Below are 21,629 nucleotides of genomic sequence, written 5' to 3'. Positions count from 1 at the left end.
AGAAAGAAAGAAAGAAAGAAAGAAAGAAAGAAAGAAAGAAAGAAAGAAAGAAAGAAAGAAAGAAAGAAAGAAAGAAAGAAAGAGAAAGAAATGGGTGACTTTTTTTTATGTCCGTGGTTTTATTTTTACTTCATTTTGTAAATTTATAAATAGAAGCATGAATAAGCATTAAAATCAGACAAAAGCAAGTAAACAAAAATTAAATATTAACTACTTTATTCAAGAGTTAATGGCAGAATTTTATCAACTGCTAGAGCTAACAATGAATTTCAGTCAACACCAATTTCATTAGGGACCAACTGCCTCTGGAAATTGATGGGATTAAAGTGTTGTCATCATCGTCATTTTTGAGAGTTTAAATATTCAAGACATGAACTTATCCCTCACAGTTCTCAACACGTGGTGTAGAAAACTGGGGAGTTCACACTTGTTCTTTTCAAAGCATATTAAGTCTAACCTCATTCCAGCATGACCACATTCAGCTAACAGTTAAACAGCAAAAACGGTTACTGCATGAAGCAGGTCACTTTCCTTTTATGTAGGCACACAAACACGTGATAGCAAAGCAGAGCTGAAAAGTTGTCCTCCATCACGTAAGTGAAAATTATTCAAATGATAATACAATGAGCTATCCTGATGAAAGTATACAGCACAGATAAATCTGAAAGGACTCTTAATACCTGAGAACTAGATCTCATTGGTATATTTTGTGGATCTATTATAAACTAACTGAATAACACTGATGCTAGCTAATTACTGTCTCAGATTTCTCTTCTTTGAAATAACCATGGTAATTCTTGCTTACACAATGGAGGAAAGTACGCAATTTTTATGAAGATTCTAAAATCTAAAATACACAGTGCTGTAAGCATAAAGACATTCAGCATTTCCTTTCTGAGTAAAAAATATGTAATGCTTCTCTCATCAAACCTAGGAACACATTCTAAAGCCCATCATGTAAGCACTTGTGATCAATCTTGAAGTATTTTTGTATTTGTTTTACACAAAACAGTGTGACCTTTCATTCCCTCTCTGTGGTTTGCTTTAAACTGTTGTTCTTTTCTGAATAGTTGTGCTTTTTATTACATGCTGTCATTTAGATTCACTATGTCATCCCTATTATTAGAATTGTTTTGTTGTATACTTCACAATTCAAAAGGATAGTGATTATAAGAATACCTTATAATCAGCATAAAGTTTGCGAGCCATCATCTGAATTAATCCTCGCACACACACAGAAAGAACTCACTTGACAAACACGCAGGGGGCAGCCCTGTGACATGAAAGAGTCTTTGAATGTGCCAGGGGTTTAACTTAAGTTTTCTTAAGGAATAATATTCTTTTTACGTCAAGAAGATTCATAAATGTTCAAAGATACAAAAAGATGTCAGTATAGGTAGAATGATGCAATGCAGAGAAAAAGAACCCAGAAAAAGGACCCAGAAAGTCACCCCTTCACTTTCAATCTGGGGGTGACTTTGTGTCTATAATGAGTCTCTTGCAGACAGCATATCACTGCTGAAAACATACAAAGCTTCTTTCAAAAGTCTTATTAATTAGATAAAAGACCTCAACCAAGCTAACAGACTTACATATTTAAAATTGGATGAATACAAACCCTACAATCATTGCAACAGAAAATAATATATTATTTATGAACCTCAAGAGATTAAATACCTCATCATTTCATCAGCAATCCTCATGAGTGGCAAAATAATTCTGACTTACTTAAGTGTATTCCGCACTGCTGAATGAAAAGGGAAGGGGTCATTTCAACAGAACTCAGGAGAGAAACCTGATAGTTACTCCACAAAATCACAGCTCCCAGGGACTACTCGACACTTACTTTAGCAGCACTAATGACGGTGGCAGTGTAAGACTGAATGTTGTCTCCACAGGCTCCACCACGGGACTGATGACATCGGATCAGCTGGAAAACGAGAGACAGAGAAGCCAGAGAGTCATTTCTATTAAATTGTTTAACTCTACAGGCTATTAAGACAGAGTTTATTTACCGTGCAGAATGATGGCGGTGGGTGGGAATGTTTGTACAAGCGTTTCAGACAAACAGCTAAAAGCTCTGCTGAGACACTCCCCCCCCCCCACTTTTTATAATCTACTGGTGCCACTCAGGCAATTTCATGCTCAAAATACAATTTTTTTAAAAAGATTTTATTTATTTACTTGAGACAGAGAGAACGAGAGAGAGAGAGCACATGAGAGGGGGGAGGGTCAGAGGGAGAAGCAGGCTCCCAGGCGAGCAGGGAGCCCGATGCGGGACTCGATCCAGGGACTCTAGAATCATGACCTGAGCCGAAGGCAGTCGCTTAACCAACTGAGCCACCCAGGCACCCCTCAAAATACAATTTTTAATTACAAGGTGAATAGTTTTTAAGAATTCATAAACTCTGAAAGGGCAATATTGGGGATCTGGCCGCCTTTCCACAAATAAATTTTAAAAATATAATCAAAGGATTTAGACTTGACTTCCTAACATTAAATATTTAACATGCTAGCAAATTGGAGGCTCTGTCCTCTTAATTCCTCCATAAAGACTGTAAAAGAAAACCAAAAAATAAAAAATAAAAAAAGAGAGAGAGAGACAAAAGAATTTGTCATATTTCCATTTTCAATTAACAGTGGAAAAGTGGCACAAATTATGCCTAAATCAACCACAACACACAGTAGCTGTCCACTTCAGAGGGCTTATTAGCATTACCATTAGAATGAAAAAGACATGCCCTTACTCATGACTGACATAAATAAATCAACCTGTCAATTTTCAAAGTGAATCACTAGTTTGATATGCACAACTGTCTCATGTGCTAAGTAACACACCAGAATTAAATCCTCCACTGCTCCTATACTTCCTAAGTTTAGGTTTTTTTTAAAAAAAAAAAAAAAAAAAAAACAACTCATTAGCCAGATTTTTACATTTAAAATTTTATTTTAAAAATAAAATGACAATAATAGAGTACTAGAACAGCTCCACATCATGTTACGAATTATTTTAAAGGCCTACAGAATTCAGATAGAATCTACCTCTTTCAAAACATAAAAACAAAAAATGCTTATATAATTTAAAACATGACCATCTGATAAACATTAATACATAATTTTTTGTACTTTTATTCTAAAATCAAAATTTTGGAGGCTCCTGGGTGGCTCAGTCAGTTAAGTGTCTGCCTTCAGCTTGGGTCATGATCCTGGAGTCCCAGGATCAAGCCCCACATCAGGCTCCCTGCTCAGCGGGGAGCCTGCTTCTCCCTCTGACCCTTCACCATCTCATGCTCTCTCTCTCTCAAATAAATAAATAATCTTTTAAAAAAAAAAAAAAGGAAGAAGAAAATCAAAATTTTCTTCATCACTGACACTATTAAAAAACAATCCCTCAAAGCAATAACAGTATGTTAAAATGGAATATCTTTAAAAGTCTGATATGAGATGTCAATCTGGCACATGAAGCAGATTTCAAGGTCAGTAGTGAGGAATTTTCCAAATGACAGGTGACTGCAAATGTGGTTTCACATAGGGGAAAACAGAATTTGAAAGTGATTGCTTTAACTAATAAAAATACCTCTCACTCATTCAACTCATTCACTCATTCATTCATTCATTTGTTCATTCATAAATACGTATTCAAAGAATTATGAAAGTTATCCTCTACTGCCTCCTGCCACATGTGCAAGGAAAAACAGTATCTTAGAAACACTACCATTTTTTTCTCTGCTTCACGAATAATCAGGAATAAATGTATGAAAGCAAGCAATACTATCACTTTTTCAATTCAACTAAAACTGAGTCAGCATTTCTACACAAACATAACTAAGTCCGAAATTTTTGTTTAAACTTTAGGCTTGTTAGAAATTACATTTGCATCCCAATTCATGAAAATTAAAGATAAATCAGAAATTTCTGTAGTGCAAAACTCTATAAAATGGACTAATTTCCAGAAAATATAAGTTAAAAAGGCAACGTACAAAAGAGTACATGTGTTATATTATCTTCTGGAAAGAAAGGGAAATATAAATATATATATAACATAATGAAATATATAAGCATGTAAATAAAACATAAATATAAAAAGATTATTTAAAAATTATTTAAGGGGTACCTAGGTGGCTCATTCAGTTAAGCATCAGACTCTTGGTTTCAGCTCAGGTCATGATCTCAGGGTCCTGAGATCGAGCCCCGCATCAGGCTCTGTTCTCAGTGTGGAGTCTGCTTGTCCCTCCCCCTCTGCTCCTCCCCCTTCTCTCTCTCCCTCTCTCTCTCCCATAAATAAATAAAATCTTAAAAAATTATATATCAAATGAAAGCTGTAAAAACAATGAAGGAAGGCATAAAGGGACAGATAAAGGACAAACTAATCAAAATAATATACGGACACAGTATTTGACTGTACATCTTCAGTTTAGGCAGAATGGGAATGGACAGAATTGCAAGAAAATCCTGAACTCTTTTTATTTGGTTTGATATTTGTAGTGGTGTGAGCAAGCAATTCTGGGATTACTTTTTCCATTATAGGATTCAACAAATGAAGTAAATGTGCTGATTACAGAGTCTCCCATGCAAAACAAGGGACATATAAATAGGAGATGGAGGATGAAATGCAAGAATCCTATGGAAATACCAATGCGTACTCTTCATTTCCAAAATATGTGTGTAAGTGCACAAGTATGTGTTATATGTATATTTGCCAATTTATGTACATATAGAAGTATGTGTATGTATGTAATAATGCAGTGTTTCCAAACTTTGTCCACTGAAAGTGTCTAGAAGCAAAAACAGCCCCATAACAATGAGCACACCTACTGGGCAAAGCTTAGTATCTAAAGCCATGGCCCGTTAAAAGAACAGGGGAATCAGAAGTAGCAGATTCCAGGGCTGAGACAGGACAGATACTAGATGAACCTGAACTTACGATAGCAAATAAGGAAATAGAAAAAAAGTTTAAGTAAAAAATTGATGAAGGCATGTCACTGTTACAAGAACCAGCCTAAAGGGCTCTCCTTGGTCAACTGTGGGACAGTTTGAAAGCCACAATAATTAAGGACAAAAACATTACAAACCATTAAGAAATAGGAACCCATGAGTCCATGGAAAATACAAACACAGAAAGACAGAGAAAGGAAAGTTCTTGATTACAACAGAAAGTCAAGTGCCTACTGGTTATGCGGAGAGTGAAGGTGAAAACCATTATTTTGCAATCCTCATAGTAAAGATTAGCTCAGGTAAGAATCATCAACGGATGCTAAAATTAGGCTAAAATTTTGATGAAAAGCAGGATATATTCATGGTCTTTCCAAATTACCTATTAGTTACAAGGGAAAAAATAGGGATTATTCACTTCAGAAACTGGACAAAATCTTGACAAAATTAGTATCACCAATAAAGGACAAATATATATCATGTGCTTCCATCTATTATACTACGAGAAATACATATATATAACAATATTCTTGTAGTATTCTAGCCAAAAATATATAACCTGAATATAATCAAGAGAAAACATAAAAAAAAAATCAAACTAAAAATCATTCTATTAAAAAAAGGGGGGAGAGGTAAAGGGTAGTGGTAGGGGGCTGTATTCTGCAAAATCATTGATGATGTAAAAGACAAAGAAAGACTGAAATCTTCCATATTAAAAGAATCTAAGGGGACATCCCAACAAAACATAATACCTGATCCTAGACTGGATCCTGCACTACAAAAAAAAAAAAAATTTCTACAAATGATATGATAGGGTTAACTGATAAAATTGGAATACGGTTGGTAAATTAGATAAAAGTATTTTTTGAAGATTAAATTGGCTGATAACTTAAGTATTTAGGGGTAATGTGATATATGCAACTTACTCTGAAATAATTAATAGGAGGTCAATTTGAGTAAAAGGTTCATGAGTGTGCTTTGTGTTATTTGTACTGTATTTATTCTTAGAACTTTTCTGTAACCTTTCCTAGTTAAAAGTACATCTAAAGAGAGGCACTGAAAAACAAACCCCTTAAAAATAGAGCTACCCTATGACCCAGCAATTGCACTACTGGATATTTACCCCAAAGATACAAATGTAGTGATCCGAAGGGGTACCTGCACCCCAATGTTTACAGCAGCAATGTCCACAATAACCAAACTATGGAAAGAACCCAGATGTCCATCAACAGATGAATGGATAAGGATGTGGTGCACACCACGGAATAGTACTCAACCATTAAAAAAAATGAAATCTTGCCATTTGCAACGACATGGATAGAACTAGAGGGTATTATGCTAAGCGAAATAAGTCAATCAGAGAAAGACAATTATCATATGACCTCACTCATTTGTGAAATTTAAGAAATAAAACAGAGGATCATAGGGGAAGAGAGGAAAAAATAAAACAAGATGAAATCAGAAAGGGAGACAAACCGTAAGAGACTCTTAATCATAGGAAACAAACTGAGGATTGCTGGAGGGGAGGGGCATGTGGGGATGGGGTAACTGGGTGATGGACATTAAGGAGGGTACTTGATGTAATGAGCACTGGGTATTATATACAACTGATGAATCACTGAACTCTACCTCTAAAACTAATAATACATTATATGTTAATTAATTGAATTTAAATTTTAAAAATTAATTAAAAAACACAATCAGTATATATGGCCTCTCGCTTAAAATTTTAGTCAAAGACATTTTCATTGAAAGAGATTGTTATTCCAAAATTCAATTAAATTTTGCAATTCCACACTCAGCCCAAAAACCAAAACAATCAGAAACTGTTACCAAAGCAATCAGAAACTGTTAATAAATACTAGCATTTATGTAAATACTATGGAAAGACATTTATCTGAAAATATTTCTTTCAAAGGATGGTACAGTAATCTGATTAGCAAACTCCTTGTGAACGCCATTACACTTTCTGGTCTCTGTATGTAATGCTAGATATTACTGACACTTATCTCAACAAAGGCAAGACAACTGGCACACACCCAGGTATGCATCTATGAAGGGAGTTCTTTCTGCTAGAAAACAATATATAACTATTTGCATCACACCTACAATTCTAAAGGGGTAGTTTCCCACATGTGAGAATACATCTACAAGAGCCAAAGGACAATTTACACATCTTCTTTTTGGATGTCTCCAGCACTCAAGGAAACATATTACAGATAAAAACATTAGAAGACACCATTACGTCACCACATTGAATTGTATGCCCCTTGTCTTGTTTGAAAAGAGTAATTTGAAAAGAGCTATTTTTATGAGATATACAGAAAATCAAGAGAAAGAACAGAATGGAGCATAAATACGGCATTCAGTAAGATGCAAAATACCTATCTGTAGCAAACAGAATTTCAGAAAAAGTATCAAGGAATTCATCAACAAAAATAACTTCCTTCAGTAGTTTCTTGATTTTGTGAATTCCAGAGACTAAAGATTTACATGCTCTGTGGTTTTTCCAAATAATTATTGTACTTGCCATATTGAGACTTGTGTCAAGAACTCTTCAATAAATATTATTTCCTATTATTCTTAATATATAATAGCTACATAAGGAAGCTAAAATGAAACAAAAAACAATAATCTTCTCTGAAGTCTAATATTTTTTAGATTTCATTCTATATTCACATGCAGAGTACAACATGGCATGAAAAAGATTTCATTTTTTCTTTCTGAAAATTCAAATTTGTCTTTGGCTTTAAATTGGACATAAAAAAAACTCTTCAATGTATAAATATAATATCTTCATTTACTATTATAACCTTAATAGACAAATGAAATTGATAAGTAACCAGAAAACTCAACAAAATGTGATCACCTGTGATTTAATTACTAAGACAAATGGCTGAACCCTTGTTTAGATTTAGCTGCAGACACATAAAGTCAATTAAATTATTCTATGGCTCGGTTCCCAATCTACCAATAAAAACAAAAGTCATTCCTGCCTCCTGATTTCTAGCTCCACAGAAACTACTAAGGTAATATCAATGCTGTGCCTAAGATTAATGGAATAAAGCTCTCTCTATAAATCTAAGCTTAGAAAATTAAGGTTGAGCCCAAATACTGATCCTAAGCAATAAGGGAGATAGGATAATTACTGGGTGCCCAATTAAAATCAAAACCAGGAGCACCTGAGTGGCTCAGTCGTTAAGCGTCTGCCTTCAGCTCAGGTTATGATCCCAGAGTCCTGGGATCGAGCCCCGTATCGGGCTCTCTGCTCAGCGGGAAGCCTGCTTCTCCCTCTCACACTCCACCTGCTTGTGTTCCCTCTCCCGCTGTCTCTCTCTGTCAAATAAATAAATAAAATCTTTAATAAAAATAAATAAAATCAAAACCAAACCAAAGAAAATAAACTAGTAAGTTAAATATTCATTATTGGTTGGTAATCACCTTTGGAAAATTCTTCAACACTTGCTCCATTACAAATAATCCAAACATGAGCCATGCCTTACCTTGTTTTCTGCATAAGCAAGCCATCGGCTCCCAAGAGCAATAGGATTCATGTTGGGCCCTGGACAAGGATAGCAGCCTGAAAAATTTGAAATGGCAATATTGAGATATTTAATAAATTTTCTGTTGGTGCATCATATTTTGATGCCATAAAAACAAAACAGCCAAATGGTTTTATTTTTTCAAGTCTCACATAAAATTCCCATAAAACCAGTCATTATTTTAATAGCTAAGTGAAGGTCTTTTTTTTCTCCTCTACAGTTTCCTTTTGGTTTGATGCTGTTCCAATAAGAAACAAATCTGGGAAGAACCGGTAATAACTTTTAGCAAAAATTGGGTATTTTATACAGTTATTCGTAGAACAAGAAAGAGAAGCTAAAAGGAAACAAAGTTTATAAGTCAAGCGATAGTATTGAGAGGAAAGAGAAAGGATACAATTGGTTCAGGAATTTAAAGGCAAAAGATAACAAAGACATACATCTAAAAGGAAATGATACACTGGTGGGAAGAGAAAAACAAGTACTGAAGTAAGGCACCAATGAAGCAAAGTAATTCACAGAGTGCCTCCATAGAAAGATGATGGAAAACTAATGTACATACTCCTATGTATTTACATTAAGCACTCAATTTCATTCTTCTTGTTTTCATTTCAGTCCAGCCAATAACAAGCTAGTAGGAAGGATTGTTTTGTGGTTCTCTCCTTTCAAGAAGAATAAATCAGTCATGACAGTGAACACCTTCGATGCATGGAAACTCCGATACAATCTTCCTGAACTCTACTAACCAAGGCACAACACGATTCAGTCAAGTGATGTCTGTCATCCTAGAGCCTCTCCCCTCCCCTCCTGGCAAAGCCAATAAGGTCTCTGAGTCTAATGCCCTCATCTGTCAACTACACAAAATAATATTCCACTGTCTCACAAAGCTTTAGAGGGACTACTCAAAGGCAACTACAGAATCGGACAACATAAAAAGCCTAACGTAAAGAACTGGTTTATCATTCCACAAGTATCTGGTTAATATTTTTACAAATGTTTTCTTCTAAAAGGTACACTAGAGGATCAAACTGAAGTATTTCGTCTAAAAGGTACACTAGAGGATCAAACTGATCTAGTTCACAGTTTATGTCCCAATTTGGAATCTAAGTTTATACAATCATGAGACAGACAAGATTCCATACAATAATATTTTCTTCCTGTAGCAAAATAGACAAATTACATGAATCATATGAGCATAATAGCAAAAAAATAGCATGACCTGAATTGTAAACTGCACACCTGACAATTCCCTACACAGCAGAAAGTCCCAGTCTATGTTACTGATCCTAAGAGGTATAGAGTTACCAATATATGATCATGTTTTATGCAAAAGCATACTTAATAATGAGAAAAAGAACAATAATGAACTACTTTAAGATTTACTTTCAATAACAAAAATAATTTATATGTTCTGTGATATATTATTTTTAAATTTATTTGGTCTTCCTCCCACTTGATTAAAGGGTATGTAAGAATTTGTTGTGTTCACTGCTGAATCTCCACTGCCTAGAATAATACCTGAACACAGCTTAATAAATATATTCGAACAAATTTGCACCTAAATGAAAGCATGTTTATATGACCCTGGCAAAAAAGTCATCTACATAAAAAAACTTTTCAAATACTCAAATAGTGTGCTGACCTAAAAGTCAGATCTTTCACTTTAAACTATTTTTTAAAAAATGGGAATCTTTTTAAAAAAAATAGGTATCTTTCTTAAACTTGTATCCCATGTTGGGTCACCTGGGTGGCTCAGACGGTTAAGCTTCTGCCTTCAGCTCAGGTCGTGATCTCAGGGTCCTGGGATCGAGCCCCGCATCAGGCTCCCTGCTCAGTGGGGAGTCTGCTTCTCTCTCCCTCTCCCTTCGTCCCTCCCCACTGCTCCTTCTCTCTCTCTCAAATAAATAAATGAAATCTTAAAAAAAATAAATAAAAAGCCATGTATCACATGTTTTCTGATTCAGAAAGCCTTGTGTGTAGCAATGTCTGGCATCCTAAAATGCTAGTGTCATGGTGTTCACGGGTACTAAAGAAGCACACACTGCTACTGCATCCCTCACACGGTAGTTTTCTTTCTTTTTTTTTTTTTTTATGGCTTTCCTACATTTTAATTTTATTTTTTAAGATAATACCATAGAGAAATGCAACTGTTTTTTTCCTTACAGCATTTTTTAATTTAAATTCAATTAGCCAACATGTAGTCCATCATTAGTTTTGATATAATGTTCAATGATTCATCAGTTGTGCATAACACCCACACAGTTTTCATTTGAGCTCCTTCAATCGCCATCTATTTTGAGTTTTCCTTTTTTTTTTTAAAGATCTTATTTATTTATTTATTTATTTGACAGAGAGAGACAAAGCGAGAGAGGGAACACAAGCAGGGGGAGTGAGAGAGGGAGAAGCAGGCTTCCTGACGAGCAGGGAGTCCGATGCGGGGCTCGATCCCAGGACCCTGGGACCATGACCTGAGCCGAAGGCAGACGCTTAACCAACTAAGCCACCCAGGTGCCCCAAGTCTTCCTTTTTAAAGAAGATAAAGAACTTCTAAAGAAGATAATGGCCCTAAGAAAAAGTCCGTATGTCATATGAAATACAAGGTATGAGCTTTCTAATTTTTTACTCATTTTTTAAAAAAAAAAAACCTTTTTGTTTATTTCAGGGTTTAAAGGGTTCTGTTTGGGATGTTTTGGGTTTTGGGAAAACTGACCTCTAGGTAACTTCAATATTACTATACCCACTGATGCACATTATGGACACATATTATGGACACATACAAAGGATAAAGGCACACTTAAATAGTGCAAAGACAATACACTCCAACATATGCTGTACAGTATTTACATAGATTTTATTATTACACTCTCACTGAGTAACCTAATTCATACAAATATTCCATAGATATTTTCAGAGCTGGAGAAATGCATATAAATATGGCCTATAAGAAAACTTCGCCCTTTAAATATTTTTTTGGAAAATTTCCCCCTTTTAAAATGTCATGAAAAAAAGAACCAAATGAAAAACAGAAATAAATACTTGTGAACTGCAGCATTACATTAGAGGTAACTAATCTCCTAAACTTTAAAGTCAATATAATCTCTCAATCAATTCTGGTATTCATCTCATCTCAATAGATCTTAATAAGTATATTCTCCATTCCAAATACTAGAAGATAATACTAGAAGATACTAAGGAAAAATGTAGTTCACAATTCATTTCACTTTTTGAGTCTATGTTTTTCGAAACTCAGTGGACCTCAAGAATTATAGTGTATTGGAATGAAAGCAAATTGTTTTTCTGCTCTCCAAAAAACATTTTACAGCTGGAATCAGCAGACCATCAGCCACTCAGCACTATCCCAACTTTATAAGCATGACTCCTTTAAAAATTAACCATTGCCTCCAGCTAAACTTTGAAAACAAGGAGGGGGGAAAAAACCCAAATCCCTATAATACTAGGACTTAATTCTAACATGTTTACAATGTTTGTGAACAAAGTAAGAGAGGTGGATATTAAAAAACAAAACAGAACAAAAAAACCCCTGAGATTTCCAAATTTAAATACAGGTAAGATCCAAGAATGGCACACTCAAGGAAGATTCCTCCCTTACCACAGAAACATTTTAAAAGGCACAAGAGACTGATGCAATTTTTGATGGCATCCTCCCTTAATGTTGGTCCCTAGCGGGGAGGTGACCTACCCTATTTTGAAAAACAAAGGATTCAACTACTCTCTGTAATACTCTGCCTAATTTTTCTTGGTAAAGATGATTCAAAAGGTTTCAGACTGTTTTGAAAAAACAGATGTCTATATTTATGGTCATCTGACTCTCAAAAAGGGTAGCAAGACAAGACAATGAAGAAAGAATAGTCTTGTCAACAAATGATGATGGGTCAACTGCATATCCATATGCTAAAGAATATAACCCTGACCTCACACTGCATACAAAAATTAACTTGAAATGAAATCAGACTTAAATGAAAAAGTTAAAAGTCCTGCTCTCTTCCCCAGCACCACCTGCAGAGGTGGCAGCCATTTTCTACTTGGCAACATGGCCACCTTCAGACCTCTGGGGAAGCCCAATTATCGTTAAAAAGAGGACCAAGCAGTTCATCGGCACCAGTCAGACCAATATGTCAAAATTAAACTCAACTGGTGGAAACCCAGAGGCACTGACAACAGGGTGCACAGAAGATTCAAGGGCCAGATCTTGATGCCCAACAATGATAATGCAAGCAACAGGAAAACAAAGTACATGCTGCCCCAGTGTCTTCTGAAGTTCCTAGTCCACAATGTCAAGTGCAACAAACCTTACTGTGCAGAGATTGTTCACAACGTCTCCTCCAAGAACTACAAAGCCCCAGGGAAAGAGCAGCCCAGCTGGCCATCAGAGTCACCAATCCCAATGCCATGCTGCGCAGCCAAGAAAATGGACAGACAGCTTATGTGCACATTGTATTTGTATTAAAAATAAATAAATAAATAAAACTATCAAAAAATGTTAAAGTACTAACCTCTTGGAACAAAACATAGTGGTAAATCTTCATACCCTGAGATTAAGCAATGCTTCCTTAGATATGACACCAAAAGTGTAAGTGATAAAAGAAAAAATAGATAGGGGCACCTCGATGGCTCAGTGGGTTAAGTGGCTGCCTTCAGCTCAGGTCATGATCCCAAAGTCCTGGGATCGAGCCCTGCTTGGGGCTCCCTGCTCAGAGGCGAGTCTGCTTCTCCCTCTCCCTCTGCCCCTCCCCCCCATTCCTGCTCTCTCTCTCTCTCTCTTTCTCTCTCAAATAAATAAAATCTTTAAAAAAAAAGAAAATAGATAAATTGGACTTTGTAAAACTAACACGTTTGTGCTTCAAAGGACATAACTAAGAAAGAAAAAAACAGAATGGAGTTTTATAAAACATATGTCTGATAACTGACTTGTATCCAAAATATAAACAGAACTATTACAACTCAAAAAAGAAAACACAAATAACTCATAAATTTTAACAAAGAAGATATATGCTAGTGAATGAACACGTGAAAACATGCTCAGTATCATTAGCCATCAGGGAAATGCAAAGCAAAGGTATAATCAGATACCATTTCATGAGACATCAATAGGATGGCTATAGTCAAAGAAAGGTCGTAACAATCAACAGTGGGAATGTGGAGAAATTGGAACTTTCATACACTGCAGGTGGGAATGTAAAATGCAGTCACTCTGCCTGGCAGCTCTTCAAATAGTTAACAATAGAATTACCATATGACTCAGCAATTCAACTCCTAGGTGCATACTCAAGAGAAATGAAAACATATGTCCACACAAATACTTATACCCAGGAGAACTGAAAATACAGTTGACCCTTGAACAACATGAGTTAGAACTACACATGTCCACTTATACATGGGTTTTTTATAAAACAGTACTGTAGATATATCTTCTCTTATGATTTTCATACTAACATTTTATTTTCTCTAACTTAATTTTATGAACATAGTATATAATATATATGTCATACAAAACATGTATTAATTGACTGTTTATGTTATTGATAAGGTTTCTGGTTAACCGCAGGCTAAGTTTTCGGAAAGTCAAAAGTTATATGCAAATTTTTGACCATGCATGCATTTGGCACCCCTAACCCCCACGTTGTTCAAGGGTCAACTGCATATGTCCCCACAAAAAAACTTTCATTCGTGAAAGCATTATTCATAATAGCCCAAAAGTGGAAACAAACTAAACACCCATCCCCTGATGAATAGATAAATGTGGTATTACCCATACAATTAAATATTATTCAGCAATAAAAAGAAATGAAGAATAATGTTCCATTGTCTGGATATACCATAGTTTATTTAACCATTCACCCACTGCTGGACATCTTGATTGCAATGTGAATAAAGCTGCAATAAACAACTGGGTACAAGTTTTTAAGTGGACAACCATTTAAAATTCCTTTGGGTAAATACCAAAGAGTGTGATTGCTAGATTGTATGATAAGAGTATGTCTAGTTTTGTAAGAAACTGCTGAACTGTCCTCCGAAATGGCTGTATCATTTTGCATTCCCACCAGTAATGTATGGGAGTTCCTGTTGCTCCACATCTTTGTCAGCATTTGGTGTTGTCAGTGTTCTACATTTTGGCCAGTCTCATGGGCATGTGGTGGTATCTCAGTGTTTTAATTTGAATTTCTCTGATAACATATGATGTGGAGCATCTGCTCATATGCTTATTTGCCATCTGTATTATCTTCTTTGGTGAGCTATTAGGATTTTTGGCACATTTTTTAATTGGGCGGTTTCTTTTCTTCTTGAGTTTTAAGCATTCTCTGTATATTTTGAATAACAGTCCTTTATTGGATGTGTCCTTTATGAAGACTTTCTCCTAGTCTGTGGCTTGTCCTCTCATTCTTTTGATAGTGTCTTTTGCAGAGCATAAGTTTTTAATTTTAATGAATTCCACCTTATCAATTATTTCTTTCATGAATTGTGCCTTTGGTGTTGTATCTAAAAAGCCATCACTATACACAAGGTCATTCAGGTGTTCCCTATGTTATCCTCTACAAATTTTATACTTTTGTGTATTACATTTAGGTCTGTGATCCACTTTTAGCTAATTTTTGCAAAGGATGTATAGTCTGTGTCTAGCTTCAGTTTTCCACACGGGAATGTACAGTTGTTCCAGTACCATTTGTTGAAGAGACTACCTTTGCTCCTTTGTCAAAGATCTATTTCTGGGCTCTCTATTCTGTTCCACTGATCTAATTGTATATTCTTTTGCCAGTACCACATTGTCTTGATTACTGTAGTCTGATAGTAGTAAATCTTGAAGTCAGGTAGCAACATGGCAGAAACTTGAATCATATTACTAAATAGAAGTCAATCTGAGAAGGCTACATACTATATGATTCCAACTGTATGACAGCCTAGGAAATGCAAAACCATGCAGATAACAAAAAGATCAGTGGATGCTGGGGGAATGGGGAGGGCAGAGATGAACAGGCAGAGCAGCGGGATTTTTAGGGCAGTGAAAATACTCTGTAATACAGATAATACAGTGATGGATATATGCCATCATATATTTATCAAAACCCACAGAAGGTATAAAACCAAGACTGAACCCTAAGGTAAACTATGAAGTCTGGTTGATAATGATGTGTCATTGTAGCAAATGTACCACTCTGGTGAGTAACACTGAAAATGGGGGAGGCTATGCACGTGTGGGGATGGTGAAATCTCTGTATCTTCTGTTCAATTTTGCTGAGTGCTTAAAACTGCTCTAAAAAAATAAGTCTTTAAAAAAATTTTTTTAAGATTTGTTTATTTTAAAGAGAGAGAGAGTTGGGCAGGGGGCAATGGAAGAGGGAGAGAAGCAGACTTTCCATTGAGCATGGAGCCCGATACAAGGCTCAATCTCACCCCCTGAGATCATGACCTGAGCCGAAACCAAGAGTCAGATGCTCAACCAACTAAGCCACCCAGGAGCCCCTAAAAAAATTTTTTTAAAAGAAGAACTGATAGGGGTGCCTGGGTGGCTCAGTCGTTAAGCATCTGCCTTAGGCTCAAGTCATAATCCCGGGGTCCTGGGATCGAGCCCTGCATCGGGCTCCCTGCTTGGCGGGAAGCCTGCTTCTCCCTCTCCCACTCCCCCTGCTTGGTTCCCTCTCTCACTGTCTCTCTCTCTGTCAAAAAATAAATAAAATCTTAAAAATAAATAAATAAATAAAATAAAGAAGAACTGATAGATTCTACAACATAGATGAACTGATTATCTATGTTCAGTAAAAGATACCAGTCACAAAAGACCACATATTCTATGAAGTCCAGAAAAAAACTATGAACACTCTCTCCAGAAAGACATATAAGCACATAAAATATTAAACATCACTTCAGGGATTTATTTGACTATCTTATAACTGATTAATGATCCTCTTAAAGTTCCATGAGCTTTCTGATTTATTTTTGCTTTATTTTTCATATACATAAACATATCATGAATTTTTTTAAAGATTTATTTATTTGAGAAAGAGAGAGTGCATGGGGGAGGGGCAAAGGGAGAGAGAGCATCTCAAGCAGACTCCCCACTGGGCACAGAGCCCAATGCAGGGCTCAATCTCATGACCCTGAGATCATGAACTAAGCTGAAATCAAGAGTCGGACACTTAACCGACTGAGCCACGAAGGTGCCCCAAACATATGAATTTAAGAGTACAGCCAGTGTGAGGTTCAGTGGGTAGGTTATTATGTGGTGAGGATAGGAAAATTACAAGTGATTTCACTGCACATATATTCACTGATTGTCCACTACGTACCAGGCACCTGCCCAGGCCATGAAATATCGTGGCAATATACAGATGGGAACCCAAAAGAACAGGGATAGATTTGACTTTAACTTGAACTGGGCTCAGATCTCACATTAACCTGCCAATCTCTCCTAATAAATATTACATATTTGCTTCTAAACATTTTAAAAGGAAACCTCCTCTTTCCAAAACTAAAAATAATTTTGCATTTTTAAGATCCTTTAAATTACTTTCTTGTAATTGTTATCAATCATTAACGTAAATGAAGAACACACATAATAACACTAAGAAATAGCATTAGGATGGTAAGGAATTTTCCTTTTTGAAGTTAAAAACAGGCCACTGGAAAGAGTTACTCACTGCCTAATCCTTTGGTCTCTCCAGAGACTTCATATCTAACTTTCAATTTAAGCACACTGGAAATGACTGCTAATGACATCTATCGGTGTTTGTCTTTTGTTTTCTCCATCATACATGGGTTTTGAATTTCCACATCAGACAGCTGCTCAAGGCCACCGTTTCTACACAGGCAAATACAAAGGTGTCTCCTTTCTCATACTGGCTGCGTTCCCTTTCCAGTTCTCTGTCAGCTCTCTTTACCTGATCCTTCCACCCTTTGGCACAAATTCCCATGATGCTTTCTCTGATGGACACAGCTGTCTCTACTTATTTTACAGCCCCATCATTGTATTCATACATAACTGAGGCACTCACAATTGTATTACAAAAGAGCTTTTCAAACTACATTAGAAATCAAATGCCTGCACCATCAAAACAATATCTTCATTAAGTGGAGAATTTGTCATTCTGTGTGGGCTCTGGTCCTAATTCTTCAAGAACCAGGCACCAATCACTGGAGAAAAACTATGTGGCACAGGCAAATGGGCTACAACAAATGCTATTCTCAGTATGCCTACTGCCTCTGCAACATCTTTTTAGTGCCCCAGGCAAACTGGCTTATACACATGGGCTAGCCCAAATTCAGAGAAACACATAGAAACATGACTCGTTCCACCTGCTAAAAGTTTCAGTCTGTGTAAAGGAAGTGGGGGGCGGGGGGAGATGCTGTAATTAAAGAAAAAGAAGCTTCTTTCAAGTTAGGAAATGGCTCATTTGCTCCTTGATCTTAAATATTAGGCTACGCGCAATTTTGTTCAATGTGTTGATATAAATCACTTTAGGTGAAGCTGTATCTCAGAGACAGAAAGCTAAATTCCTTCATACAAATATTTGCCAAATATCATCAATCTTACCAAGCCTATGTCACTCACATAAATCCAATCTCTAGGGTTTTCCAGTCAAGTAAAATAATATGTAACTAACAATGAGATACTTCTTAACAGAAGTACCCCACTATAGGTTGGGGTATTCAGAGATAAAGGGGTTGGGAAGAGCTGTTGTAGAATGCTACAAGAACATGAGGAGAGAAATCACAAACTTGTGTTGTTGTTATTGCTGTTGAGGATTTCTCAACTCTGTTTTTATGTAAACTATATATTCAAGTATAATAGACATCCAGAAGCACCCACAACAACAAAGTGAACATATACATACATAAGCAGTACCGAAAACAAACAAACAAACAAAACCCCAGGACGTTATAGAATCCCAAAAGCCTTCTCTCATATACCTTTCCAGCCCTCTTCTCCCAAGGCTACGAACTACCCTGCCTTCTGACAACTATACTAAACATTTGTCCTCAAAAGACATCGCTGGGTTCTAATACACAGTTTAGCACACTTATTTCCATCTTTTATCCCCAGAAATGATAGTTGTACTTTTATACTACCCCATTTTTCAACATTTTAAGTAACATACATTTCAGATTTAATGAAATACACACTAAATAAATGTTATGGCCTCCCCAAATCATGAGAGCCGTTTTATAAATACTATACTGAAAGAAGAGGAGATAATCCTAATGGATCAGGAATTACTAAAAATTCACTTCTGGGGACCTCATGCCACTTGACCAGGACTTACTAATAAAACTGTATGACACTTATAAAGCACCTGAGTGACACTCATAAAGCATCCTTCCAGATCTCTTCTTCTTATCATGAACAATTCACAGAATACAAGAGAGCTTAATACTTTAATAACACTTATTTCAACTATTCAGTAGGTTCAGCAATGCAGAGGGAAGCATTTAGGACTACATGACAAAGATGTCCCAAAGGGGGCGCCTGGGTGGCTCAGTCGATTAAGCGTCTGCCTTCGGCTCAGGCCATGATCTCAGGGTCCTGGGATGGAGCCCCACATTGAGCCCCCGCATTGGGCTCCCTGCTCAGCGGGGAGTCTGCTTCTCCCTCTTTCCCCTGCCCCTGCTCATGTGCTCTCTCTCCCTCTCTCTCTGTCTCTCAAATAAAATAAATAAATAAATAAATAAATAAATAAATAAATAAATAAATAAACAAACAAACAAACAAACAAGATGCCCCAAAGGAGATCAACTAAAAAAGAAAGAACAAAGGCATTAAGAAAGAGACATAATGATTCACTCTCCCATTCATTTTTATCAAACCTCACTAATAGTTTGTACTTGCTAAAGTCTCATAAAACAGAAGCACCTATTCCCAAAAGGGGAAACACTCCAGATACTGGAGAGATACTTAAGAGCTGATGACTACAAACATATAATTGTCAAATTTCAGATTTTCTGGATTTACTCCAAAACAACATGTAGGAGAAACTTCACTCATATAGGCATACATATATTCACTTCCTTAAATATCCACCAAACACCATTAATTTCCAGCTCAGACCTATATATCATTTTTCCTGGAGATCAGTACTGATCCTATATTAATAATTTTTTCCTCATCTGATGACTTTTAACAGAGTTGCACTACATTCTAAACCATTTTGGCTAACTAAACATCTTGGAAAAGTACCGCTGATGCTTTGAAACCAGAAAATCATTGTGATAAATGTTTTTCATCTACAGCAAATTGAGTTTTATTCTTACAAGAAGCAAAAATAAAGATCAGTAATATTTTTAAGTTAGTTAGAACATAATGGATATATTATACTTTCCATGTGAATCTTACTTCCTTCATCCAAATCAAGCTAGATAACTGCTCTCAAGATCACTGACTAGTGGCAGAAACAGAACAAGTAAACAGAAAATGTGTACAATAACAGAGGCAAAGATTACATGTTATAAAAGTATTCCCAAAGGGTGTTAAGTAATAAAAGAGGTTTGTAATCAAATAAATATGGGAAATATACAAATGCAGTAAATAAACTTAAGCAGGTTAAAATGCTAGTCACCATTGCCATTTTCCAATAGAAGGCAGCGTTTCCTGAGTATATGTGACCAAGGTACCCTGATTCCCACAGCATGTTGAAGGTCTAGTGTTCTGCCAACAGACTTTGGGAACTGTTATCTTTGGGGACTTAAAAGAAGGCGAGGTTGTTTGTTTGTTTTTTTTAAGATTTTATTTATTTATTTGACAGAGAGAGACACAGCAGAGGGAGTGTGAGAGGGAGAAGCAGGCTTCCCGCGGAGCAGGGAGCCCAATGTAGGGCTCAATCCCAGGACCTGGGATCATGACCTGAGCCGAAGGCACACACTTAACGACTGAGCCACCCAGGCACCCCAAGGCGAGGTTGTTTTAAGCTAAAAGTGTCAGGAAATAGTTCACATAAGAACTAATACAGACACTCAGCCGAGAAAGATATGCAGGATTAAGACATTCTGGGACAGGAGGGTAATGGTGTAAAGGCCAGTTCAGACAGGAAAACAAAGTGACAGTGCACTTGCAAAGAAATGAGAATAATGAATGGGGTTCAAAGTAAATGTAGTATAAGCAGCATGAAAAGGAATTGTAGAAATAGTTTACAAGGATATTGGATATTGATAAAGAAGGTTTTTGTGTGTGAAAAACCTTGGTAGTTCGGATGGTAAGAAATGTCCATGATACATTTCCCTGTTGTCCCAGGACATTTCTAGTATACATGTTGACCAGACTTGATCAGTATTAAATTAAGTATGGCAGCTGTTCAAATCGAAAGACCTCAGTTTAGATGATAAATTATATACGGTCATTTGGAAATGATCTTTGGAAAGGTACAAATGAAAAAGTCTGTCCATGAATTGATAATTGTTGAAACTAGGTAAGTACGTGGTGGTTCATTATACTACTATTTTCTTTAAATAATGGTATGTACTTCCCAAAATTAAAAAAAAAAAATTCTTAAATGACATTCATAGGAGATGAAATAGTATTTCTATGGCATTAGTAATTTAATAAAACACAATATTTTCACATCACTCAATGTTTATCAAATAAGAAAAATCATTAAAAATCAAAAACATATTTAACCATTTTAAGGTGACTAAAAATTCATCTTCTTTCTGTAAGAAACTGATAATTTCAAGCAAGAATAAAAACTAAGAATACATACTCTAGTCGTTCTTCTTTTGCTTAAAGATATTTTCATTCTTATTTCCACTATAAATGGTTTAATTGAGAAATTATAGTAAAATCTCAAGAATATATGAAATTTCCTTAATTTTGACAATGTGCCACTTTCTATACTGATTCTGCCAACTGATTCAAGAGTTTTATGTATTTGGGGTTTTTTTTGTCAGACAGAAAATCTGTAAGTTCACCCAAGTTAGAACATTCCACAAACAAAATTCTTCTATTGCAAAATCTCAAATTGCAAAATACTTCTCCAGAAAATTGGCAAATATTGTCAATGTACAAGAAACAAAGCTTTTTAAAAGATAAATTGTATTTATAGCCTACAGTATCATAGGTTTTTAAATTCTTATATGTAGGTCCTTATTCAAAGGGTTACATGCACCCCAATGTTTATAAGCAGCATTATCAACAATAGCCAAATTCTGGAAAGA

General features: G+C 35.9%; 1 protein-coding gene across 10 annotated transcripts in view; it reads right to left on the bottom strand.

Moving 5' to 3' along the window:
* BCAS3 (BCAS3 microtubule associated cell migration factor) overlaps positions 1-21,629 on the bottom strand; it is a 598,224-nt gene that overhangs the window by 438,647 nt on the left and 137,948 nt on the right. For all 10 annotated transcript variants that reach the window (XM_035026671.1, XM_035026672.1, XM_035026670.1 and 7 more), the window contains exons 10-11: positions 8,436-8,512; positions 1,847-1,930 (exon numbers count right to left, since the gene is read on the bottom strand). In XM_035026671.1, coding sequence (XP_034882562.1) covers positions 1,847-1,930; positions 8,436-8,512 — 161 coding nt within the window. The remainder of the gene's footprint in view (positions 1-1,846; positions 1,931-8,435; positions 8,513-21,629) is intronic.

Source organism: Mirounga leonina, unplaced genomic scaffold, assembly GCF_011800145.1.
Source record: "Mirounga leonina isolate KUSES-001 unplaced genomic scaffold, KU_Mleo_1.0 Mir_200, whole genome shotgun sequence".
Taxonomy (NCBI): domain Eukaryota; kingdom Metazoa; phylum Chordata; class Mammalia; order Carnivora; family Phocidae; genus Mirounga; species Mirounga leonina.
Note: the sequence above shows the minus strand (reverse complement) of the source record. Positions and strands in the feature narration are given on the sequence as shown.